Consider the following 25910-nt stretch of genomic DNA (forward strand, 5'->3'; position numbering starts at 1 on the left):
TGGAAATTTCCACTACATGCATCCGACGAAGTGGGTATTCATCCACGAAAGCTCATGCTCCAATACGTCTGTTAGTCTATAAGGTGCCACAGGACTCTTTGCCACTTTTACAGATCCAGACTAACATGGCTACCCCTCTGATATTAAAAAAGTAAGTGCCCAGCCCCCACAGCACAGAAAAGCTTGAAAACGTCACCTGAGTGCAGCCTAAAGGCTGACATACCAGCCAGCGAAGAATCAGAGTTGTTAGTTTATTAAGAATCTCCAGAGTTTTGAAGTTGGCCATGCTGCCTTGAGAACTTTAACAAAGGTTCTTGTCATAGAGCATGCTCCGGGATGGGAGGCAGCGCCCCCCCCCAGTGCTCTGCCTGCTGGCCTTCCTTGTTGGGATGGGTCTTGGCATCTCAAAGCCCCATCACCGGTGCCCGTGTGCAGCTGGCCTCAGTAGCATAGCGATGGGCCTCCTGACCAAGCTGTCTCTGCTCCTCTAGGGGCCTCTGCACCAGCCTTCCTGTAACTTGAGAGGTTCCACATGTAGTTCTCACCTGCCCTTTTCTGCCTCCCTATCTGTTCTCAGTCAGCCCATTTATATGGCCCAGGTGCTCTCTTAACCCCAACAGGGAGGCAGCTGGCCACTCACAGTTGCACTGGGCCCAGTCACCCAGTGACAGCTCCATTTTGGTGGGACCTACATAAAAACCCTCTCCTGGCCCCTTGCTCCCCTTCTGTTCTACACTGCAGTGGGGAACTAAAATCCACCCTTCTCCAGAGCACATGACGGCTGCCATCACCAACAATGTTCATGCACAAGGAAGCAAACAATGGCCCTACTCTAGCAGCCTCTCCAGGCCCTGAATTCTCAGGCGCTCAGTGGAAGCTCCCAGACATGGCACCTGCAGGGCCAGATCCCATAGGCATGATGGTGAGCAGCATTTCAGCCACTATACAGGCCTCGCACTAGTGGCTGGAGCACATTAGTGCTGCCCCTTGGCTCTGGCCCTCCCGTGATGCCCAGAAAGCCCATGGGAGAAGACAGCAGAAAGAGCTAGCTCCCCGCGAAGGAAATGACAGCCTTTTCCAGGCTCCGTTCCTCTGGCCACTGTGCAGTGGAGATAGCGAACGTCAGAGCCCTGCCTTTTAAAAGTGTCATGAGTTTGTGTGTGCATAGTACTGTCCTCTACTGGACTGAATCAGAACTGCCCGACTGTATGTCATAGACCCTCTGCTCCTGCTAAGAGGTAATAATCCTTAGCTGTCGTACGGCACTGCCCAACAGGAGGTCTGAATGCACTTTACAACTCAGGGCAGCATCACGACACCTATCTTACAGATGGTGAAAGTGAGGCACAGGAAAGTGATTTGACTTGCCCAAGGTCATCCAGTAGGCCAGTGGTAGAGCTGGGAAGTGCGGGGAACTCTTACATCTCAGTCCAGTGCTCCATCCACTAGCCCCCATTGGCTCCCCCTTTAGCAGAGCTCCCCCCTCTGTGCCCAGCTGTACAATGCTTTATGGTGGGGAGGGGGAGGGAGAGGGGATTCTTCCTTGCTGACCCTGCGCCTGATCAGCCCCTGACCCACGAGCTCTGGTCACCTCATCTTAGCCATAGAGGAAACTGGAACAGTTTCAGGCAGGAGCCCAGGCCCACCTGACAGGCAAAACCCCACTGGGGTCCCAGCCCCAGCAGGCTCCTGGGGTGGAGCCGGGTAATGCATGCTCTGAGGAGCTCTACCCAGGGGTGGCAGCAGTGATAAACTGTCCTGGCTGTTCCAGATCAGCCTGGCAGCAGAGGAGCAAAGGGAATGTGCTAAAGCAGTACAGCAGCCACAACCTGCCCCATGACGGACCCCACCCTGGGGGGCCATGAGCCTGGCATGCCGCTGGGCTGAATGCAGGAGGGTTGCAAATGAATGCATTCAGGGGCTGGGAGGGCAGGCGAGACCCTCCTCACCCCTCAAGGGAGAGTACAGAATCTGGGGCATGGAACAGAGTAGCTGAGATGCAGCATTCAGAGAAATTCCACAGGAGAGAACACGGAGTCCCTATGGCTAAGGAAGGGAACAAAACAAAAACCCCGTTGCACATGTTTCCCCCAAGCTAATGTAACCAACCCCACCTGGGCCGACACCGGGGTTTGAACTATGAAACTTAGGCACTAAGAGCACAATCCGCTGCTGCTTGAGCAAAAGGCCCAAGCTACCGAGCTAGCACCTGCAGCTGACTCATTAACCTCTTATGTGCACCAGCCACTAGAGGGCGACAAAGGCTCCTGTGCTAAGGCAGATGACACAAATATCCTTGACATGGCTGACATGCTAGCCAGAGCAATTTGCCTTGATAAGGGTCTCTAGGAAGGCAGGAGCTGCCACGGCAGAACTGCTCAGTGAGCTGATGCAGCGTCCTCAAGCTGGCATAGCCAGCGCCAAGCACTGGGAGGTGTCAAACTCCCTTGATACACTGGATTGTTTATTTGTATCTCATGGGAGGAAATTTCTTCCTGCTCGTGCCCTGTAGCAAGGAAAGTCCTTGTGTTCTAGGGGTGTCCTGCAGGCACTGAGCGGTTCTCCCCATATCTGTGCCTAATCCTTCTCTAGAAACAAGGTGGGCGAGGGAATATCTAGGAGTGGACCAACTTCTCTTGGTGAAATAGACAAGCTTTCAAGCTACTCTCTCACCAAGAGAGGCTGGTTCCACAACAGATATTACCTCATCCTCCTTGTCTCTCTACTATCTGGGACCAACACAGCTACAACAGCACTGCAAACAACAATGGAAGATAATCCTTTTATGATATATCAGCAGTTTGACTCAGTATCACCTTGTAGCGGGGAGTTCTGCAGGCTAACGAGGCTGAAGGTATTAAATGGACGTCTCCAAAGAACCCTTCCAAGGCAGTGACTAAGGGTCAGGCAAAATATTCAAGGCCAAACTGAAGCACAAACAACTGCTCAATGCCCCATGTTTGGGGAGAAGCCTGAGGTAAGCCTGGGAGGCAGCTCCTGCCTGACGTACCCTTCCAGCAGGTGTGTGGTTAGCAAATCCCTTCTCCCAGCATGGGCACACACAACTTCCTGTACAGGATTCCAGCCAGTGTCGTCCAACCGGTACTTCCTGTACTAAGAAGTACTATTCCTAGAAGTACCACTAGAGGCCCCCCCTTGTCCCCTCCAGACATTCTGAGCTACATTACAGACCAACAGCGTGCCCAGAGCCCTCCCGATACACCTCTCTGCCAGCACCCTGGCTGAGATCTTCCTTTGCACAAGCAGCAACCACTGCTCAAGATCAGATGACCCAGCAATAACCCAGCCCTCTGCCTTCCCAGCCCCACATACAACCCCAGCCCACCACTCAGTTCCAGGCGCTATTCCAAGTCCTCCTGCTGCCTTATTGACCGGGGAATGACAACTATTCTCCTCCCCCGACCCCTCCCTTCCCCATTCTGTGAGCTCCGAAGTCCTTTCCGCTCGCCCACCCTTGATCCTACCAGCTGCCCTTTCCGATGCAACTTGTCCTTGGGCTGCCATAGGAAAGCACTGTACCGGCTGCAGCACTGATCACCAGGAACTTGGTGGGCTACGGAGAGCAACCCCTGCAGGAGCGGAGTGGGGAGCAGTGACCTAAGGCAGTGGGGAAGGAAGCTGGTAGCTGAGGCCCTTCATCAGGCCCGGCAGCTGGTGAGCATCATCTTGGAGAGTGTGACAGATTAGCTTTCAAGCAGCAATATGCTGGATGGCTCCACCTGGGCTAATGCTTATTAAGGCCGGGCAGGCAGCCAGAGGGATGCTGCCGGCCAGGCAGGCAGTATCCATTCCACGCCACTTCAGACACACAGGGCTTTTACTGATGCTGCTGGCTCCCACTCCCCTGATCACAAGGAGTCAGGCCCCTGCTAGCAAGGGAAAGCCAAAGGGAAGTCCTCGCTTCCCCCCAAGCCTCTGCTTCAGCAGCCCTGGCAGAAGGACAGTGAACAGATATAAAGGACCCCATTGGCCAGGTCAATGCAGCCCTTTGATATCGTCTAGGTTCTGGTCTTTCATGCTCATCTATGTCACTTTCAGCTCTCCACCACTCCCAGAAGAGGCTTTAGTCCACTGCCTACCCCTGGATAGCGGTGAGGCTGCTCGAATGGGCGACTAAGGAAGGGGTTAAGGAAAGATCTCTGCTTTCTATTAGAGCCTTTAACTTGTGGGCAAGCAGATTAGAGCAGGTTTCTCTCAGCGGCTTGCTCCATGTTTCCTGACTTGGGCTGCCAAGCACCAGATGGAAGCAGGTAGAAAGACATTAGCAGTGAGAGAAAGCAAATGTGTGCTGCCCACACACCGGGACCTGAATTCTCAGCCACCACTGTCAGCTCCGTGGGTCGTTTTCCATCCTACTCATATCCTGCCAGGGCTGGAGCTATTGATTTCATGATTCACAAATACTCCACAAAGGAGGCAGGTGTTCACTCTACACCATCCCTGCTGATCTGGGACTCCTGGGAGGTTCAGAAACAGGCCAGGACTACACTACAGAGCTTAGCAGTGTCAGACAGCGATGTGAAGAGGTGTGATCTGACTGACAGGGGTGTGCCATACCACTCTTAGTGCAGACACAGTTACACTGGCAAAGCAGTGCTTTCACCGGTGAAGCTTGTTTCACCCAGGGGACCGGAATAAGCTATGTCAGTATAAGCCACACCAAAAATGCTTTGCCAGCATAGTACATCAATACAGCTACACTCGTAAAGCCTAGCTAGTGCAGACCTATGTACAGACATGACACAAGCTGGGTTACAACTAGCAGGGCAGTGGTGACACTACAAGCCACAGGAGCATGTGAGAATCCGGCCGGAAGATGAGCCCAGTTTGGAGGCAGTTGGGCTTTCAGAAGAGCTGGGAACTGACATGGTGCTGATGCTAAACGGCACTTCTTTACCTGCTTTACACATGTGTGCACACACACAGACACATGTACGTTCACACACACACACACCCCCACCCCCATCACATTCACACTCCTGTGCACACTTTCGCACATGCACAGTCACACCTGGGCATACTCACACATGCACACGTTCACAGGCTCACATACTCACACCCACCCGCATGCACACACTTCTTGTCTTCTTTTCAGTGCTGGTGCCAGACTGACAGCCTTGGAGGCTGGTGTCCTCTCCATGACTAGAGAACCAGGGATAGCTGGGGCAACAGCAGTGCAAGCTTCCCCCAGGCTGCCCCAATGGACTCATGCTGTGAACCGTGAAATGTAATGGGCATGTGCCAGGGGACAATATGCTGGCAGCATACCACCCCCAGGAGCACAGAGACTGCACATGCCACGCCCTGGGGCACAGAGTCTGCAGTGATAAAGGGCTCACAAATCTACCTAGGCAGACAGACAACACTGCAAACAAAAGTACCTAGGCAGGCAGGCAGATGAGAAGTTTCCCTGTGGGTAAAGAGAGTGCATTTAAGGAGTCTGGGTAGCACCATGGCCTGGAGTCGCATCAAAGTCCCAGGCCCTTCTGGTGAGTGAGCTGAAGACCTAAGCGCTCAGCCTCCAGGCTTGTCTGCACACAGAGCTGCACTGGTTCTCCTCAAGGGGTGATTTCTAACCGATTGAGTTAAACTGACTCCAAAGGCCATGTGGACATTCATGTTGGTGTAAACCAGGGTTATTCCAGGTGAGGTTAAGTCAATTAGGAACAGGTTTAAGCTAAACCAGAACAAGAATACTCACACAGGGACTGGCACCAGTTTAAGTAAACTGGTTTAATACACCAGGTCTCATGTGCGTGTAGACAAGGCCTCTGACTCTCCGCAGTGGAACAGCATCTCTATTCCTCAAGACAGAGACCCCGGGGGAGAGAAAGCTGCTTGAGGATTTGCGTTAAAGGCCTCGTTGGTTCCCAACTCCTACCCAACCTGCGATTAGACTGATGCTCCCCGTATTCACCTAAGTGCTAGATCAGTGCTTCCCAAACTTGTTCCGCCGCTTGTGCAGTGAAAGCCCTGGCAGGCCGGGCCGGTTTGTTTACCTGCCGCGTCCGCAGGTTCGGCCAATCACGGCTCCCAGTGGCTGTGGTTCGCTGTTCCAGGCCAATGGGAGCTGCTGGAAGCGGCGCGGGCCGAGGGACGTACCGGCTGCCACTTCCAGCAGCTGCCACTGGCCTGGAGCAGCGAACCGCGGCCACTGGGAGCCGTGATTGGCCGAACCTGCGGACGCGGCAGGTAAACAAACCGGCCCGACCCACCGGGGCTTTCCCTGCACAAGCGGCAGAACAAATTTGGGAACCACTGCACTAGATCTTGGAGCAACTGCCTTTCCTAGCTTTGTGGGCAGTTGTTCCTAGTGCTAAATGCTGTGACTAAAGGTGAGATCTGGATCGGTTTCCTCCTTACCCAATAAAATTTAATGAAGATTACAATAGGCTGCTTTTCTGCTTGTTTTCTCCTTAGAAATTCAGGTCTTGTCTGACCTATTTTTGCTAGTGAACTCAAGGGTCAATGGGAGAACTCACAGAGTGGTGACAAAACTGATTAGTTGACAGGGGAAGTCATTCTTATGTTTTAGTCACCCTGTTTATATTTATTAATACAAATTTAACTCAAACACCCTACAACAGTTGAGACAAAAGCTCTCTTTGTGAAAGGTTCAACAGCTCTCCCCTTTCCCCTGAGGGGTAGGGGGTGGTGCTCAGTTTTCTCCTGTCCTCCCCTGCTCAGCCATGCTGGAGAGAGCCAATCCATGTGGTCTGCAGGATGCCACTGGGAACTGAGTCCTCTGCTCACATGGTCCAGACCCAGACTTCCCTAGGGTGGGCTTTTGGGAGTGTCTGCTGGGAGAGTCCTGGCTTGGGCCCATTTCTGCCTCTGAGCAAGACTGCTCCTCTGCTCCCACCGCACCTGGCCTCCTCTTTCCAGAAGGACAGAGAGAGATCCCATCTTCTGCACTGGGTGCTCCAAAGACGGGATATGATTAAACAAACCAGATCAAAGGAACCTTTCCTTTTAAACACCTTTCCCTCCCCTTCCCAATTTCAAGCTCTGTGCATGCACTGGAAAGGCAGCGAAGAGCACAGCTACCCACAGACAGGTGCGATTTCTTCCTTAGCCTCCTTTCCCGATTAAGAACCTGCCATGCTGCATTGTGCTTTGGGCTGGTCGGGGAGGGATTAGATCTGTCACACTGACACCTGTCCACTGGAAAATGGATTGACCCTTAATGACACTGTAACCCACTTACCACCCTGTTCATCCAGGTACTATGGCACTTCTTCCCACTCATGTACAACCCCAGGGCTTTGAGCCCCTTCCTCTCAATAATCCTACCCTCCCCAAGAGAGTGCTGGCACTCCTCAGACACTGCATTGGAGTCTTTAAATCAAACCTTGGTGTCTTTCTAAAAGCTCTGCTCCAGCTCGAACCCCTTTCAGAGCAGCTGTGCAGACGGTCAGGCTAGGTGTCAAATGGCCCATAATATTTCTGACTCTATTAGAGCTGCTCCACACTCAGGATTTCCTTTGCCCAGGAAACGCCAGAATTTCCAAATTTGCCTCCAGCCCAAATCCCAGCAAAAAGTCAAAATCGCAAAATTTCCCAGGAAAGGAATTCCAGAAATGACGTGACGGCCCCATTTCACTTCAGTGGGGTTGATGCGCCTCGTCTCCACTTTATCATCTGGGCCTTAACACGGGGATGTTCACACACAGAGCTTCGACCTTATCCAAACCAAACAGGGCAACAATTTTGCCACCGAAATGTAGCTGAAATCGACCCCATCCCGCAAAAACGGTTCGATTTTGTGCAATCAGCATTTTCCGACATAAACTCTTCCATCGGGAAATTTCCACCAGCTGTGGCATTGAGGCAGTGATTGGAGTCTGCATGGCCAGAGCCCTGGCCAGGGACACCAACACCTGCCAGGGATGGCCACGGTCTACTTGATCCTGCCCCAGCCTAGAAGAGAACATACCTTAATTCCCAGTCGGGGGGATGAGTGAGGCCAGGTTAACTCCCAGGGCAGGGCAGTGAGGGCACAAGTGGGGTGGGGTTAATTCCTCCCTGCAGTGCCAGTTTACAATGGGACCAGCAGCTCCATGGAGCCGGGCCCATGCTTAGAAGGGGCCCCGGCCTGCTCCGCTTGCACTGCGTCCTGAGAGCCCCCCAGCCCGCTGGCTCCCTGCCGCCCATCACTTGCTCCTCAGACTGAGGGCTCCTCTCCGCCCCCTGACCCCACCCCCCTGCTCCTCTCAGCCCCCTGGCTGGACCCCTGTGCACCTCCAGCTCTGGGCAGTCTCTGCTTCCCACCCCCTGTGGGGCCCCGCCTGTCTCCCTAGAACTGAGCTGCATGGGACTGGTGCAGAAGCCTGGCCAGTCTCAGCCAGGTATGGGGAGAGGGTGACAGTGTGGGGGGCTTGCCTGGGCTCCTGCAGGAAAGTGCATCTTGAGAGAGCCCAGCCGGGGCAGGCCCTGGCCTGGCTGATCGCACCCCTCCCGCGGGGCTGGAGCAATTCCCGGCCCCGGGACCAGCTCTGGCTGTGCTGCTGGCTCAGCCCAGCAGACACAGTCACCTCCCAGCAGGGCCAGTGAGTGCGGCTGGGAGGCAGGGGGTGGGGAGTGGGTCTCTGGGAGGTTTAGGGTGACCAGATGTCCTGAGTTTATAGGCACAGTCCCGATTTTTGGGTCTTTTTCTTATATAGGCTCCTATTACCCCCCACCCCCGTCCCGATTTTTCACACTTGCTGTCTGGTCACCCTAGGGAGGTTCCGGGGTGGTGCTGGGCTGTGAGGTTGCAGGGAAGATGTGTGTGTTAGGGCACTAGGGAGTGGGGGTTCTGTGGGGGGTGCTGGGCAGTTGTGGTGGGGCCGTGGGCATGGGGGCGCTGGGCAAAGGTGGTGTTGTGCAGGGTGCTGTGCATTTGTGAGGGGGGGTGCTGGGCATAGTAGGTCCAGGGGGGCTCTGGCCATAGGGAATCAGGGGGTGTTCTGGTGTTGGGCGGGGGGGGGGGGGGGGGTGGCGCAGCATGGGCCTACCCCCGAGGGGAAGGGGCATGCTGGCAGCACAGGGCTGGCAGGCCACTGTGTGTCTTGCAATTGCCAGTTTGTAAATAGTGCCCTCGCACTGGGCTGGGCAGAGCGGGGCCACCCTTGTCATGCCATGCCCCAGTGCCCCTGGCTGGCCCCTCGCTCTGGGGACTGACCTCCCCATGCCATGCTCCATTGCCTCCATGGGGGCCCACAAATATGTTTGGCACCAGGCCCATAACAGGTTAATCCGGCCCTGCCTCCCTGTGCTTCCCTCCCACTCTGAGCTGCAAGCGCTCCGCTCCGCCACAAGAGCTGTGAATGCACCAGCCCAGTGAAGCCAGCAGGGTCCCGTGAGGAATCGGAGTCTCAGACGTCCCAGGTAAGGGGCAGGTGAGTTGAGTTCTGGCAGTCTCCCTCCAGCCCATCAGCAGAGCTTAACACTTGCTGATCGCCCATGGGAACCCCCTCACCCGGCCCAGGCAGGGTCTGTGGGGTGGCCCCCCTCAGCCGTCCCTAGGCCAGCATGACTCCCTGGCCTCAGAACAAGGAATGTGTCATGTGCAGTGGCATTGCCACCCTCACCAGCAAGCGCTGCTGCCACCAGCACTGCTTTCCCCCCCGCCCCCAGCTCCATTAGCCTGGTGAGGAGCAGGGCAGGGGCAAGGCTGCCAGTCCTGACACTGCTGCAAAGCCCAGATCTCCTCTGCTTGGGGGTGACAACACCACCTACTCCAACCGCCCAATTAGCAGGGCTGGCCTGAAGGAAAGGGCCGACACCCCCTGCGGATGTGGCACTGAAGGCAAGGGGGGGCCGTGACCATGGGGTGGGGGCCAGTGGCGCGTCTGCTTTACAAGACCGGTGCAGGCACCAGATAAATTAAGGCAGCTCATCAAGGGAGCAAATGCAGGGAGAGTGTCATGAACGTCTCTGCAGGGCCACCTGCCAGAGACAGATACACCAAATGGGCATCCCCCTGCCAGCCCACCTGTGCCAGCAGCAGAACATTCTGTCTTCAGCCCCTGGCACGGCTGGTGCCCACGCTCCCTGAGGGTGGTGCTCAGTTTTCTCCTGTCCTCCCCCGCTCAGCCATGCCGGAGAGAGCCAATCCATGTGGTCTGCAGGATGCCACTGGGAACTGAGTCCTCTGCTCACATGGTCCAGACCCAGACTTCCCTAGGGTGGGCTTTTGGGAGTGTCTCCTAGGAGAGTCCTGGCTTGGGCCCATTTCTGCCTCTGAGCAAGACTGCTCCTCTGCTCCCACCGCACCTGGCCTCCTCTTCTGCTCTCCAGAAAGACAAATGGCTGGAAAGGTCCCACACAGGCTCCACGGGGCATCCGCCGCCCCAAGCGCCTCCCAGCTCCTTCGGGACAGGAAGGCGTTTAGCTTTCCAATTCGTTATCCCCAATTTACAATGGGGAATGGAGAGGGGAAGTGACTTGTCCAAAGCTGAGCACACTGAGTCATTATCAGAGCTCAGGAGTTCTGCTTCTCAGGCCCCTGCTCTAACCACTAGAACACATTCCCTCCCTCAGCAGAGCTGTTTCTTGTCAGAGGAGTCTTTACAGCTTGGAATTGACAAAAGGGTGAGCTCAGGTTACTAACAAGCATCTTCCTCTGCCTGGGTCTCAGCTGGTGAGCTCTCCACACCGCCAGACGCCAGCCCCTATGCTCTCACGGCGAGGAAAGCGTCACTCTAGGCAGGGTGCCTTGTGCACAGCCAGCCATCCAGCTCCGACACACCAGCCCATTTCTGCTCAATAAGTGCCAGGGGAGGGCTAGACACGCTCCATGCACTCAGCCTGGCTTGAGGTCTCCAATTCAGTGTTACACGGTGTTGCTTTCATTCACTTCTCACGCTCCTCCGGCTTGGCGAGGGTTGCACCAGGAACAGAAGCACCAAAACTCCCTGATCTCACAGTGCTCATCGCAGCAGGGACTGGAAGTCTCAGGAGAGACTGTTTTCAGATCCCAGCTCAGAAAACCCAAGAGCCTTTAGATTTAGCATCCAAGCTTTTAGCTGCTCCTCTGAACTGAACCTCAAACTCTTTGCGGTTCATCCTTCACTGCTAATTAGCAACAATATCTGCCTTTGCAACAGAACCATGGAATTTATAGAGGGAAGAGGTAGATAATGACAATTTTATAGATGGGGAAACTGAAGCATGATTTACACAACTTCACACAGCAAGTCAGTGACGGGATAGAACCCAGGAATCCTGAATCCCTGTCACCTGCTCCAACCACTAGACAACACTTCTGTCCAGAGCTGGGACTAGAACCCAGGTCACCTTGACTCCTTTGACTCCTCCATGCTCTAACCACAGGAGAAGGCCTCCTTGATCTAATTTCTACTTCCTCTTGCTGATGCAGGATTGCTCCCTGCAGTCACTAGCCCGATAGCCTTCTGGCCCATCCCTCCAGCTCAGACACATGCTGTGATGGCACCGTCATTCCAGCTGCCACAAAGGGGTTATACAGAAATGCCCCGGGCATAGGGAGAGTCCTGAGGGGAGAAGAGCCATCGCCACCTCCCACAGGAGCCCATCGTGCAGGGAGCATGTCACGGGAAGGAGGGGATGGTTGCTGCTTTCCTGGAACTCCAGCTGCTGGGGCTGTCAACAGCCATCACACTGCACTAACCCATGCTAGGGCTCAAACCAGCCCCCAGGAGCAGCACACAGGTGAGGTGCAAAGGCCCCCACTCCCTTAGGGATAGTGAATACGGGCCCAAGACCTCATAATGGGCTCAGGGAACAGGAGAAAGCAGCTACCAGAGGGCAAAGCGCTGCTGCCTAGTGAAAAACAGGTATGTTCGATCCCAAGGAGAACCACAGGCTGCTCTCCTTGCTGGGACCCTTCCAGCCCCCAGCCACAGCTATAGCTTGACTTGGGCACAGGCCAGGCCATCCCTGCTCTGCATCACTGTGGAATGCCATCTGCAGCTCCCAGAACGCAGCAGTGTCCTCCCATTAATATACCTGGAGCCACAGGGCCCAGCATGCAATGCTTCACCTGCTGGTGTGCAGCAATGCATGCTGGGATCTGCAGACGGCCCAGTCCATAGCTGCGATCAACAAGTGGCCAACGTGGCCCTTGAGCAGGCCTGGGGCAGATGCCCCTGAGTTACCCGCACACTCTGCTGATTCTCTCAGGCTTCTGGCAGGTGACTCTTTCTCTCCCTGCATAAGGATGCCACCCAGATTAGCAGAGGTTCCCAGCCTGTCCTGGCAGCATCAGAGCTACCCACATGGCAGCATGCCATAAGGCACTTCCTTCATGCAGGCATCAGCAAACATCAGATGATTAGACCAGCCGACAGGCAAAGTTAGGGCCAACCCACCAGCGTACTTGCCCTGCACGGGAATTCCAAGTGAACAGCAGCCAATGCCAGCTCCAGTGCCCTGTGCGTCCCTTCCCAGCCAGGGTGTTGGGGGCCATGGGTTCACCACTACAGTGATGCTTGTTCATTCCCATCCCATACATGGCTGCCCAACTGGAACTTTCCCTCTGCCCCTCCGTCTCACCAGGGAGCCCTGTAGGGAGTTTGTCCTGCTCGTCAGCAAATGAAACCTTTTTTCCCCGCCCCATTGATGTTGTTGAGCTTTCTCACCCATGGAACATTTCCAGAATTAATGCCATCACAGCTCTCTCCACGGAGGTAAACGACTGCACCAGGAGCAGGATAGTGGGGGCCCCCAAGAGGCAGGCCAGCAAGGAATCAGGGGGGCCTCAAGAGGCAGGGCAGTGGGGGAATCAGGACAGTAGTGTTCAGTCCTGAGCCCCATATCGCCAGAGCGGGGAGGACAGTTCAATGGGGATGCAGTTCTTAAACACAGCATTTAGACCAGAGGTGGGCAAACTACAGCCCGTGGGCCACGTCCGGCTAGAGGACAAGCCCCTGAGCTCCTGGCCCCCTCCCCCGCTGCTCCCCCTCCTCTGCAGCCAACAGCAACGAGGGCAGCGCTCTGGGTGGCGGGGCTGCACGCTCATGCAGGGCAGCACGGCAGTGTGTCTGGCTCTGGCCAGGCGGCGCGGCGGCCAGCCATGCTGCTCTGAGCGGCATGGTAAGGAGGCCAGGGGGTCCCGGGGCGCAGTCAGGAGACAGGGAGCAGGGGGCGGTTGCATGGGGTGGAAGTTCAGGGGCGGGGGGGCGGTCAGGGGACAGGGAGCGGTTGGATGGGGCGGAGGTTGGGGGGGCGGGAACAGTCAGGGGACAGGGAAGTAAGGGGGGTGAATGGGGGTGAGGGCCAGTCTCTTCGGAGAGGCACAGCCTTCCCTACCCAGCACTCCATACATACAGTTTCGCACCCCGATGTGGCCCTTGGGCCAAAAAGTTTGCCCAACCCTGATTTAGACTGAGCATCAGGAAAAGCCCCTAGGAGAGAGAGCTCCTGGGCTGAGGAAAAGCATCCCAGTTATAACTAGACTGCACAGAGCCCTGGGGGAGAGTCTGGAGGAGCACGCCTGCACTGTTCCGGCGGGCTCAGGGCAGACTACTACAGTTTTCCATCACCGGCTTGTGTTATTCTAACTAGTGTCAGCACCATCCCAGCACCTGGAGGGAAGGAGCCAGGAGATGCTTGTGTCTCCAGGGAGCCTGCTCTTTTCTCTACTTACTGGGAGAGGGAAAAGCCCTGGGACAGATTCCCCCTCGACCAGCTGTGCATGGTCATTTATTCCCAAGCCATGTGGGGGCAAAATACCCCTGTATCAGAGCTCTCCACCTGCTTTGCATAGGAGCAAATGACCACTTCCAGTGCAAGGCGGGCGGGGGGGGGGGAAGAGGGGGAAGAGCGGCCCCCACACAGCTCAGGGCTCACTTAGTTCAGTGGTGCCCTCCACATGTTATTCGGTTATCGCTGACATGTGTGAATCCCAGCCCGGCCAAGCAACACCGTCATGCGATGAGCTTGTTTCATTGTGGGTGACTGCAGCAGTGACTCATCCTGGGAAATCGTGCATGTTAACACAATAGGCCTTGCTGCTGCTGTCACTGATTCCACAGCCCAGAGAGGCTCACTCAGAGCTTGTCTGATCAGGGCTCAGTCCCTTTGAAAAACACTGCATGATGGAGGGCCTAGGAAGACACCCCCTCCAGCCAAAGACACTGGCAAATACACCCATTGCACATGGCTTCCCCGCCCCTGGGGGCAATGGACAGATCCTGTACAAAACCCTCCCTTCTCAATCACTTGCTGAACATTTTAACATTTGATCTGCTGTATTTTAGCTCTCCTGGTCCCCGCTATATTTTCCTCACAGCCATAACCTGGCCCTTGTAGCCCATGCACATCTATCTCCCAGCTACCCTCCATCACTCTTCCCACAGCATGCTCCCCCCGCCAGCAGCAACCATCTGGTACTTAGAGCAGTCACTGACCTCTCCGAGGCCTGGTGCCCTTCCAGGCAGTCTGGCCAGAGAGCGGTGAACCTGTGCCAACAGGCCTTATTTTCTTCTTTGTGATTAAATGCATTACTGGAGCTGCCATATCATAGTATTGAGATGCCCCCCCACCCATGGACCTGGGCTTGTCCTCTAGCCCAAAGAGTTGGGCTGAGCTACCCACAAAGCTCAGCTGATGCCAGTCCAGATGAGCACACTGGTGGCACAGATGAGCAACATGGTGTTCACCTGGGCAGAGATAACTGCTACTAGAACCCAGCTCCTGACTCAGTAGCCCAGAACATCTGCCTGTTAGAGCACCAGCCGAGCCTGCTCTGATCTTATCCAGTACACTAGATACCCCTGTTTCCTCCGGCACTCAGGCAACAGAATTCCATTGAACAGCACAATCCTGCCTCAAAGTTTAGTGCCAACACTGCCCACCCCATAGCGCAGAGGAGAGAGGCCATCTCACTTACTCATGTGATGGCATCACACTGTCCCGGGGCGGGGGGGGGGCACTTTGCTCACCCTCAATACATTTTCAGGTGGCAACATTGTAGGATGTGGATAGCATGGAGACAGTGCTGCCAGCTTCAGGATGAGTGGCAGCCCTCAGGAACATTATTAACAACTCATTCTAAACTCCAGATTTAGATTCTGTTTTTTTAAAACTTACCAAGGGCAGATATGACGAGGTATTTCCCTGTGCGGCTCATGTTAACATCCCAAAAACAGGGGGGAATGGGGAGAGGGTGTGCCATCTTTTTCACACAGGCATTATTGAAACCTTTCCCTGCAATGCTGGAATTGCAAACACAAGGGGTCTGTGCTAGGGACAGGGAGCCAGAGAGTGAAACTGATGAGAAACAAATGGGAAACTGACCCAGCTAGTTTCAGGACTTCTCAGTAGGAGGGACTTTTGCAGAGCTGTAGCTATACCAATGCAAATCTCCAGTGCAGATGCGCCACATTAGCTTGAAGCAACTTTCCTTGTTTTGATTTTTCTTCTGACATATTCTGTGGCTTCCACATTATGATTTTAGTTAATTTGGTGTAAAACGAGTTTCTCTATTGACTTAAATGGAGTCACTCCAGATTGATACTGATGTATCAGAGCAGAATCTGACCTTATATGCACACGCAAGAAAAGAAGATAAATCTTAAATGCTATTAGACATAAACAAGACAATATGTTCTGCTTCCCTGAGCACTTTTCCAGGCCCACCTTCCTGATATCCGCCATGTTTGTTTTCCCCTTTGCGGCACTTCTGGGAATGGCTTGTCTTTCATTTCTCATCTGCCAATTTGCGATGAGCGGTGCTGCCAATAACACATTTTAATAAGAATTGAGGACCTACCATTCCAGAGCAAACCAAAGGTCCATGGAGCCCAGGCTCCTGTCTCCACTGCCAAATGCTTCGGAGGACAGAGTATAACCCAGTGCACCGCACTGTGCAGTGCTATTCCTTAGGGACAATTCCTTCCTGACCCCTAGCTGGTAATCGGTTTATGCCCTGCAGCATGAAGTTTAGTAGTTCTTGTCATTTTTACTCTTCCCCAGTTTAACTGCAGATGCTGTTTTGACTCATACAAACATCTAAATCTTTTACAGTAACAATCATTGTCTCTGGGTGCTGTCTGGAGATGGATTTCAAAGAACATTTATCAGCTAATTTTTAAATGGCTGATAATTGATTTTTTTTCTCTATTGTTTCTAAGATCTTCTTAAAAAAATCAAATGAAATGTCCCTTGCTAATTGGTTTATTTTTGCCATTTGTCCAGCACGGACTCTTTCGGTCTCACCTGTGTTCCAAACAGAGCTAACTACTTTTATTGCTACCCTCGCTATCTATACTGCAGCATCACCAGACCCCTGGCTGTGCTGCTGAGGCAGCAGGGGGAACTCACAACACTGTTTGTTGTAGGTCCTACCAAAAAGGCATTTATTGTTATTCTGTTCCCCAAGCTCTCGTTGAATCCCAGGCAACAACAACCAGCCAGTATGTAAAATCTGGAAGGTTTTTCTCATCAGATGAGATCAGGACAAGTTTATGGAGAATTTAATTGAGGGGCTAAACTACCTGAGAGGCTGCCCATAGGGGATCCAACATGGCCTATATACCAGAGCTACAAGAGGTTAGATTATGTATGTATGGTTGGGATCTCCAGGCACCACAACAACACAAATAATAAGAATACAGAAAATGTTTACATATCCTTGCTTACAATTTCTGCCACCAGGTATATCTATCTATCCCCATATGCGTACCCCTCTATCCGTCCCCACATGCGCACACCTTGATCTGTCCCCATATGCGCACCCCTCTGTCTCTCTGTCTAGGTGAGGGACCCAATTCTCCTTTTGGGACACAGAAAGTTTTAGCTAGGAGGAGCAATGACCTGATTGAATCACAGACCCCTGCTCTTTGAGGAGACAATCAAACCCTCAGATTCTCATGCCCCCAAATCATGTGGGTGTTGAAATCCAAACCCAGATCTCATTTTTCCAAATGTCCCTATCTTTGCACTGAGCTGAAATGAAACCTGGGAGCCAAGTACCCACAGATAATTTAGTGCCCAATACCAGATGCTTCAGGGGACCTCACACCTTCCTCTGAAGGGGACAGCTCTTGGGTCTCTAACGCTGGGGTGGGATCTGGGTTCCTTTTCACGCTTTCCCAACATATGGATGTAGAGGAGCTGATCCTGAATACCCTGACACCAGTTTTACACCTGCCTAAGCCCGCTAGCCTCCTGATTCATGCAGCTGTGAGAAGGGAATCAGCCCCAGTCTCTAGCCTGGCTTCCTGGGAGCAATATCCCACCCCACTCCAGCTCCACAGTTGTATTGTTCTGGCATCACTCTGCTCCTGTATCTGCAGGGAGGCACCTGTCAACATCTGGACTCTAGGTGCAGACTGGACCCAGTTGCAGCTTCCTTTGCTGCTTCCCTGGGGTCTGGCCCCAGCAGAACACTTCTGCCCTGTGTTACACAAGAGCTGTTGTTCACACAAACACGTGCTGGGCAACATCCTTGGCTGGTGTTCATCAGGCAGCTGTGCTGACTGAAGGAGAGCTGCCCCGACACCCCCCAGCCGAGGAACTGATAAACCTGGCCTTCACCTCACGGCCTGGCCACGGCGGTTCCCTCCACCCTGAGGTCTCACCACAAACATCCTGGTCATTGCCCCACCACAGCACAGAGACACAGCCCCGATCAGTGGGCCCCGGCTCCCTTACCTTGCTCCTCATCTGCCCCGACGTAGACACTTTCCTGATGAGCTTGTGAGAGCTGCCCTCCTGCTCACCCTCACTGTCAGAGGACTCCTCGCCAGCTCCTTCAGCGGAGGCCGGGGCCAGCTTGTCCGAGTCCAGGGAAGACACCGACTCCCTAGCCTTCCTGAAAAACAAGTCCCCAGGGACCAGTTTCTCTGCCATCTCCAGAGCGTCTCACTGAGGCGTGCGACTGAGGTGCAGATCCCAGATGGGCTCAGGGCTCTTCCACTTCCTACAACCCTTCAAAAAAGGACAAGGCGACATGCTCTGTGAGAGACCCAGCACGTGCGCCCCAGTTCGCAGAGATCCCCTGCCACCGTGGGATCCCCCTCCCATGTCCCCGTGGGACATTCAGATCATGGGGTGGGGAGGGCTAGCGGTGGGATTGGAAGCACATGGAGGTTTGTAACTGGATGCTCTGGGGAGGTTGTAGTTTGAAATGCAGGCACTTCCTCGCCTCTGAAATTCACCCTTGATGTCAAAATACAAAACAGCTGCTTTGCTGTCAAACTTTTTTTTTTTTCCTCCAAACTCTTCCTCTTTTTTCACCCTCCGATCACAACAATTGTGCAAAGCCCAGCTTCCTTCTCGGGCTGCTTTTTATTTCATGCTGCTGCCTGCAGGGCTTGCTGGGTGCAGTTCCAGCCAGGGCATCTCACCACTTGGCAGTAACAAGAACACTCTGTCCTATCCTCGGGGGACCCGCAGCAAATCCCCCACCCCGTCAGTCCCAAATGCACCCCTCCACTCCCCTGCCCCGGTTACTGTGTTTGCTGGGGGAGAGGGAGGGGGCGGGAGGAGAGGAGATTCCCACTGGAAAGCCTCTTCCCCAGCAGCCAAGGAGGCAGGTGATGAAGCCCAAGAAGAGGAGGCTGGTCCCTGCCCGCTGGGGTGGGAATATACCAATGCAAAGCGCCGCGCCGCGGCCAGGACAGGTGGCGCGCCGAGCGCCCCCCAGGGCGGAGAGGTCCCTCCCGTGCCAGGCAGTCCCATCCCGGCTGGGGCAGGCACTTACCTGCAGCCCCCAGCGTCCCTGCGGCCGCCGCTCGCCGGCTCCCGCAGTGAGCGCGTGTGGCCAGCTCAGCCTCCGCCGGCAGGAGAGCGGGTCACGGCGGGCTCTGCCCAGCCGGCGCTAGCGAGCCCCGCGGGGGGCGGGCTGGGCTGCGGGGCTCCCCCGCCGCATCGCTCCGCGGCCGGGCTCCCGGGGCCGGCGCCGCGCTCAGCTCACTGGCAGCCCCGCGATCTGCGGCACATGTTGCTTCTCTGCCTCCGCCCCCGGCGCTGCGCGCCTGTCAGCTCGGGCGCCCCGGCACTGCAGTCCCGGCCCCCCCCTGCCCCGCTCCCTGCCCTGCCCGCTGCAGCCGCGGGGCCGCTCCCCTCTGGGCCTGATCCGCCCGGCCCTGGCACCAGCTGCGCAATGGGGCTCGTCCTTCCCCGGCCTGATGCAGGCTGAGCTCGGGTGCGCTTCACCCTCCCCTCCTCCCACAGCCCTGCGGAGCTGTGAGCTTGTGCGAACCGGCCCGGTCTCTGCCCTCAGCGCCGCAAGCCCGAGCCTGCTCTCTGCGGCTCGCAAGGCTACTCATGATCACACAGCCCGGCTGGCTGGGAGGCTGCTGGGGCCCAGGGGAACTGCAGGCCCCAGCCCTGGGGGCCCTCAGAGAGAGGTGCGGGGGTGGGGGGGATATTTGGGGCACAGTCCGCTCTACTGCTTGTGACATGAGGAGGGTTCTCAGCCTCCTGGACTGAACCCTTCCCTGGCCGGGTGCATTAGTCTTGACCAGGCCTCCCGATTCCATTGCTGGCTGTGTCACCCATTCACTGTGCTGGATCCCTGATTTAGATGGGGATTGGTCCTGCTTTGAGAAGGGGGTTGGACTAGGTGACCTCCTGAGGTCCCTTCCAACCCTGATATTCTATGATTCTATCTTCCCTGACCCTAAAGTCAATCCGGAGCCTGGGACCTTGGGTGTGTCACTTACCCACCCCATCCTGGTTCCCCTCCTTATGGGGCCCTTGCTCAGCAAGGGGCACTTGGAAATCTGGGTCCTGTGCCAACAGCAGGGCCTTGATGAGAAGGAACCAAATTCCCCCAGCAGGCCCAAAGGGGGAAGGGGGATGTTAGTTACCAAATGAAATACATCTCTCAAAGCAAGCCCTGACATTTCCTAATGTTCCAAAGGTGTAGATTTGTTTCCTACAAAGGATGCTGGTAGTACCACCTATTGCTAAGGTTGCCTGACACCTCCCATTGTAAGCCCCTTTTTTCAATTACTGATACTTTTGCCAAACTTTAAGCCTTCCGGCTGAAACTGTCCATGCCGCGCAAGTCTGAGGCTGAATATTTTTGGAGAGTTTCAACAAAAATGACTGAGATGTTTCTGCGCGGGAGATTAGGGACAAACACTTTTTTTTTTTTGGAGACTGTCAAGGCTGATTCCCCACTCTGGCACTTCGCATGCAGAAGGTGGGGGCCCGCAAAGATTCTAAAAATTAATACTGGCCACTCCAGGCTTGTATTAAACATCTTCTCTCTGACCTTGGATGGGTAGGTGCTGCTGTGACGTTGCACTCCATATGATTTTATGAAAATATGCTAATGAGTATGAATATAATGTAACTGGAATATGCTTCATGCAAAAAGTCTCTTGTAAGGTATCATTACAAAGCTTATAATCTACTGAGTGTGGTCATCCTATTTGTATAAATGTATCACTCTTGTATCTGAAACTAGAAATATGAACTATAACTCTGAGGGCCTATTGTAATTATGCAAAATGTGGGCCATTAATGGTGCTTTGGAATCTTAATGGCTCCCATTAACCAGGACAATTACCTGTAGATGGCTCTGTTTTATTTGTAAGTCTTCTTGTACACCTGTGAGCTGGCAAGTGAATAATGAAGTCTTACAGTGACATGTGATCATGTCACCTGAACTGGAATCCATCTTTAACCTGGTGCTTTTCCATTGAGAAGGAGGGGTGGGAACCCAGAGGGACAAAGGATTCCCGCCTTATGCAAAAGATATATAAGTGGGTGGAACAGAACAAAGGGAGCGGCCATCATGAGAAATCCCCTAGCTACCACCTGAGCTGAAACAAGGGCTGTGCCGGGGAAAGGATTGTGCCCAGACTAGGAAGGCATCCGGTCTGTGAAAGAAACTTATTGAAACATCTCTGAGGGTGAGATTTTATCTGTATTCAGTTTTATTACTGTACTAGACTTAGACTTGTGTGTTTTATTTTATTTTGCTTGGTAATTCACTTTGTTCTGTCTGCTATTACTTGGAACCACTTAAATCCTACTTTCTGTATTTAATAAAATCACGTTTTACTTATTAATTAACCCAGAGTATGTATTAATACCTGGGGGGGGGGGGGCAAACAGCTGTGCATACCTCTCTATCAGTGTTATAGAGGGCGAACAATTTATGAGTTTACCCTGTATAAGCTTTATACAGGGTAAAATGGATTTATTTGGGGTTTGGATCCCATTGGGAGTTGGGCATCTGAGTGTTAAGGACAGGAACACTTCTTAAGTTACTTTCAGTTAAGTCTGCAGCTTTGGGACACGTGGTTCAGACCATGGGTCTGTCTTGAAGCAGACATGCGTGTCTGGCTCAGGAAGACAGGGTGCTGGAGCCCCAAGCTGGCAGGGAAAGCAGGGGCAGAAGTAGTCTTGGCACATCAGTTGGCAGCCCCAAGGGGGTTTCTGTGATCCAACCCATCATAGCTGCCACCACTCAAATGCAAAAAAACCCCTGGGACCCAGGAAGGCGCACTTGGGAATTCCTCCCTGTGGGGTACCCTCAAGCTCTTTCACCACCACCCCCTTCAAGGGAAGAGCTGAGAAAGAAAACAAAGGAAATCAGCTGTTGCCCCAGCTAATTAAACAACATGTGCACAAACCTCTTAGGACACAAAAACCCAATCCTGTTCTTTAAAAAGGTAAATTTTATTAAAAACAAAAAGAAAGAAAATACATCGGGAACTTAGGCTATTGCTAGATTTAAAAAGATCAAATATAATAATTAAGCATAAAGAATAGTTTTCTTGAGGTCCAGCTTAATGGTTACAAGCAAAACAAAAGCATTTGTGGGTTAGCACAGAGAAGTCCACAAGCCATAAAGAAATAAAAGAGATAAACCTAATCGTGTCTTCCTAGACATTTCCTGATCTACTTACGTATCTGGGGTTTTAAATAAGTAGTTTCTAGGTATGATTTGCTAGTTTTTCATACCTGGCTTAAAGCTTCTTACAGCATAGTCCCAGCCCTGTCTCTGCTCTGTCACCTCTCTCCGGAGAACAGCAGACAGACAGACAAAGGGAAAGTTTTTTCCCAATTTAAAAAAGTTCTAGCCCTCCCATTGGCTTTTATGGTCGGGTGCCCACTCCCTTCCTTTTACCTACAGGCTTTTTTAACCCTTTACAGGTCAAGCAAGTAGAGAACAGCTACTAACAGGGATTTTGTAGCTAACTGGCTGGGTAGGTGTCCATAAAAAGGAGATACTCCCCCTCCCCAGTTCATTTATCACAGAGGCATTCCAGTGCCCACAGGCTTTGGAGCAGGGACAGGAAATTGGTAGGAGGGTTGCCCTGGTATTAGGGATCTGCCATTTGCAGTTCCTGTAAAAATCTCTCCAAGTTTGGCCAGTTATGAGCCTTTGGACAAACTGCAGTTTGCACAACCTGTTAGAGCTGAACAGCTAAATTATCTGAAGATGGCATCTGCACTGAGTACGCTCCAACCCCTCATGGCTCCTCCATATGACTGGACTGCACATGCACCATCCCCTGCAGGGACTGAGCATGGGGCTGCAACCTCCAGGGGCTGAGCTGGACTCTCCCTGCAATTGCTGCTCCTGCTGGCTGTAGTGCCAGATCTATGAGCAGGGAGGCTGTGCGCTCAGTGTTCCCCCTGCTGGCACCCAGGCAGCATGGAGGAGGGCAGAGGGCTCAGGCACTGGGGAGGAGAGTGGGGGCCAGGGGGACATAGGTGCTGGAACTAGTGGTACTATTGCACCCTCTGCTTAAAGTTGTTTCCATCATATACAGGGTTTACAGTTTGGTTCAGCACTTGTGAATGGGGCGGGGGATTACAGGAGCCTGAGAGTTGGGAGAAGCATAGGGAGAGGGGGAAACAGTAGCCAGAAAGTGGGGAGTGGTGGGAGACAGGAGCTGGGGGGCACCAGAGAAACTGGATAGGAGTAGAGGTAGGGCAGGCATCTGGGGTAGAGAAGTATGGATCGGAGGGAGGACAGGAGCAGATGGGGGCAAGAGAGAGGGACACAGACAGGCTTGGTGCAGGGACTGGGGCAGAAGTCTCTCATCATGAGAGCACACTCCCTCCAGAACCTGGAATTGAACCCAGGAGACCTGAGTCTCTCCAGTCCTCCGCTGTCAGCAGATGTCTGTAAAACCCACGGGCAGAGTGTGTCTAGTCCCCCTCTGATGCATGGTCCACATACTCAGCCTGCTATTACTGTTGGTTACTCTACTAGCTCAAGTAGCAAAGGTCTGTGCCAAGGAGCTAAAAGGCCGAACCCTGCGGCTGACCCAAGCTGGGGGTCAATATGCTTTCACATGCTGCAAATTACATCATTAAAGTTGCAAAGTCAAGCCCTGGAAAGTTGGGAGATGCTAAAATTAAGGCTTCCCAGGCATCCTTAATTTGGAGCCTTTATGGATAGACATTCTGCTCCAGTCATTAATTACACAATCACAGTATTTTTTCCCACAGGACTCTGTCTCATTCAGCATGGCTGGGTAGGAAAGGAGGCTGTTGTGTGTAGGATCCCGGCTTCATTTGGTGTAGAAGTTGGAAGCTGTGCAGTGACTAAGGGAGGGTATTGCAGGCAGAGACAGGAGGGTCACATGGTTAAAGCATTGCCCTGTGAACTGGAGTCTAGCCCTGCCTCTGGCACAGAGTTCCCAGTTGGTGCTGGGCAAGTCACTTAACCCAGACTTTGTACAGGTGATCACTGTGTGTTCCTCATTTCCTTGATGCCCAACATGAGACACCAGTCATGCAGCGCACCCCTGATGGCTGCTGAGTCAATGGGAGCTGTGTTTTGAGCATATCACACGCTAAAGTCTCTGGGGGAAAAACCCAGGCTGTAGGTGTCTCAAGTTATGCACCCAAAATTCATACATACACACACACCCACACCTGCTCTGTGGCTCAGTTCCCCCTGTGCAAACTGGGGCTAACCCCACCTCAGCTCACAGGGGGCGATGTGAAGATAAGTTCATTCATGTTTGTGAAGCATTCAGGCACTGTGATGAGAGCACCACAGAAACACCCAGGAGGCAATTAAGAGTTGTTTAGGCAGTAAAGGGTTTGAATAATGGGCGGTAAATAAAGGCTGGGGCCACACACTGAATGAGGAGGATAAAAAGGAAGAGCGATCCCTGCTGAATGAGGCAGGGGGCCTGTGGAAAGAGCACTATGTCATCATGGAATTAAAACCGGTATTATGATGCATATGTAAAAGGGGGCTGAATTTTGCAACTGTAACATAGGGGGCCTTTTGACACATGCACACGCACACATACAGCTTGATGCCCTATGCCACCAGAGACTGTACTGCATTTGTGAATGAATCTGCTCCCTCTGTCTATTCACAGTTATGCCTGGTCACTTCAGTGTCCAAAATGAGCTATTCCTACCTGTCCCATATGCTCCTGTCAGCCCCACAGAGCCAGCACTGCTCTGTGAGAGGCAGCTGGATTACAGATTCATAGATATTAAGGTCAGAAGGGACCATTATGATCATCTAGGCCGACCTCCTGCACAATGCAGGCCACAGAATCTCACCCCCCCCCCCCCACTCCTGCGAAAAACCTCTCACCTATGTCTGAGCTACTGAAGTCCTCAAATCGTGGTTTAAAGATTTCAAGGAGCAGAGAATCCTCCAGCAAGCGACCCATGCTACAGAGGAAGGCGAAAAACCTCCAGGGCCTTTTCCAATCTGCCTTGGAGGAAAATGCCTTCCCGACCCCAAATATGGCGATCAGCTGAACCCTGAGCATATGGGCAAGATTCACCAGCCAGATTATCCCCAGGTTTGTGCATCAACAGGTCTGTTATCCAGGGCCTCAATCTAGTTGTTCCTCTGGGCAGACCACTGAACCCAAAGGCCTAAATTCTTGATTGCCTGGCTCCCATACAGATCCTTAGTCATTCAGATTCCACCCTCATTTACCAGTGTGGAACCCCCTGCTGCACAGAGGGAGCTAAGAATTTAATTCCGCTCACAGAGTTATTGCTACTGATGGTGATGCACCAGGCAGACATAATCCAGCTCTGCTTGCTCTAGCTCCAACACCAGCAGCTCCATCTAAGCTACCAGGTGAAACTGAGCCTTGCGAACTTCAGCAAATTGTACTCCAGAAAGGCTTCTGAAGAGACAGTTTGTTAAAAGCAGATCCGGGGGTGCAATAAGGCAGTTGATCCCAGCCATGTGGAGCTGCCAACCCCGGTGTTTACCAGGAGCTCGGTCCTGCTGTATCCATCAACTGCTCGCCAGGCTGTGGGCTGCTGAGTCAGAAAGGAAATTGAAGAAAATTTGTTTTTGATGTAAGACCCCGGATCAGTAACAGAATAAGGCCCTGGGTCTTGAAAGCTGTTGTGTGGGTGGATTCTGCCCAAAAGGAGCGGCTTGTGGGATCACATCCTAAATGCGTGCAAGAGAAACTGTTAATTAAATAGACTCTGATACTACTATGATGGTTATAGAAGAAGGATCTAGATAGATACTGTCTCCAAATGTAGATTGAAATTAGTGAAACCTTTAAGAGCCACAACATCAGTGTTTCTCATGTTCTTGGGGGTTTTGTTTTAAAGTTGGAAATACAGAAATAACAGAGAAACTGCCAGCCCCTCTCCTCCCCTCTTCCAGGTTGTTAGCAGCCAACTCTGCAGCACTGAGAAGTTAGGAGTGAAACTGACCCTAAACAAAAGTGAATCTGATGCCATTGGGTTTCATTGTCCAGGCAGAGAAAAATGCAAATAGGAAACAGGTAGAAGAAGTAGGAAAAATGCAACAGGATTGTTAAAAGTTGCTCACTTTTACATATCCCACCTCTGGTGAGTCAGTGAGGGGCAGCTGTGCTGACAGCATGTGATTTTTAAATTGAAAAGAACCCTTTCAAAGTTACAAATCTACTTATAGCATCACAAACCTGAGGCCACCCAGAAACTCAGTCCCTGACTGGGGCTGCTGGGCGCTTCACAAT

At 53.1% G+C, this 25910-nt stretch overlaps 1 protein-coding gene across 5 annotated transcripts in view; it reads right to left on the reverse strand.

Annotated features, from left to right (window-relative positions):
• DGKK (diacylglycerol kinase kappa) overlaps positions 1–18899 on the reverse strand; it is a 152887-nt gene extending 133988 nt beyond the window's left edge. For 3 of the 5 annotated variants that reach the window (XM_043522401.1, XM_037908862.2, XM_007056242.4), the window contains exons 1-2: positions 18692–18898; positions 17641–17916 (exon numbers count right to left, since the gene is read on the reverse strand). In XM_043522401.1, the coding sequence (XP_043378336.1) occupies positions 17641–17838 (198 nt within the window). In that variant the 5' untranslated portion in view covers positions 17839–17916; positions 18692–18898. Of the gene's footprint in view, positions 1–17640; positions 17917–18691 lie in introns of all 5 variants that reach the window. The other 2 variants (XM_043522399.1, XM_027818616.3) reach the window with 2 other exon arrangements.
• Between the last annotated feature and the right edge of the window lie 7011 nt (positions 18900–25910).

The sequence above is a fragment of the Chelonia mydas genome, chromosome 9 (assembly GCF_015237465.2).
Source record: "Chelonia mydas isolate rCheMyd1 chromosome 9, rCheMyd1.pri.v2, whole genome shotgun sequence".
In the NCBI taxonomy this organism is placed as follows: Eukaryota; Metazoa; Chordata; order Testudines; family Cheloniidae; genus Chelonia; species Chelonia mydas.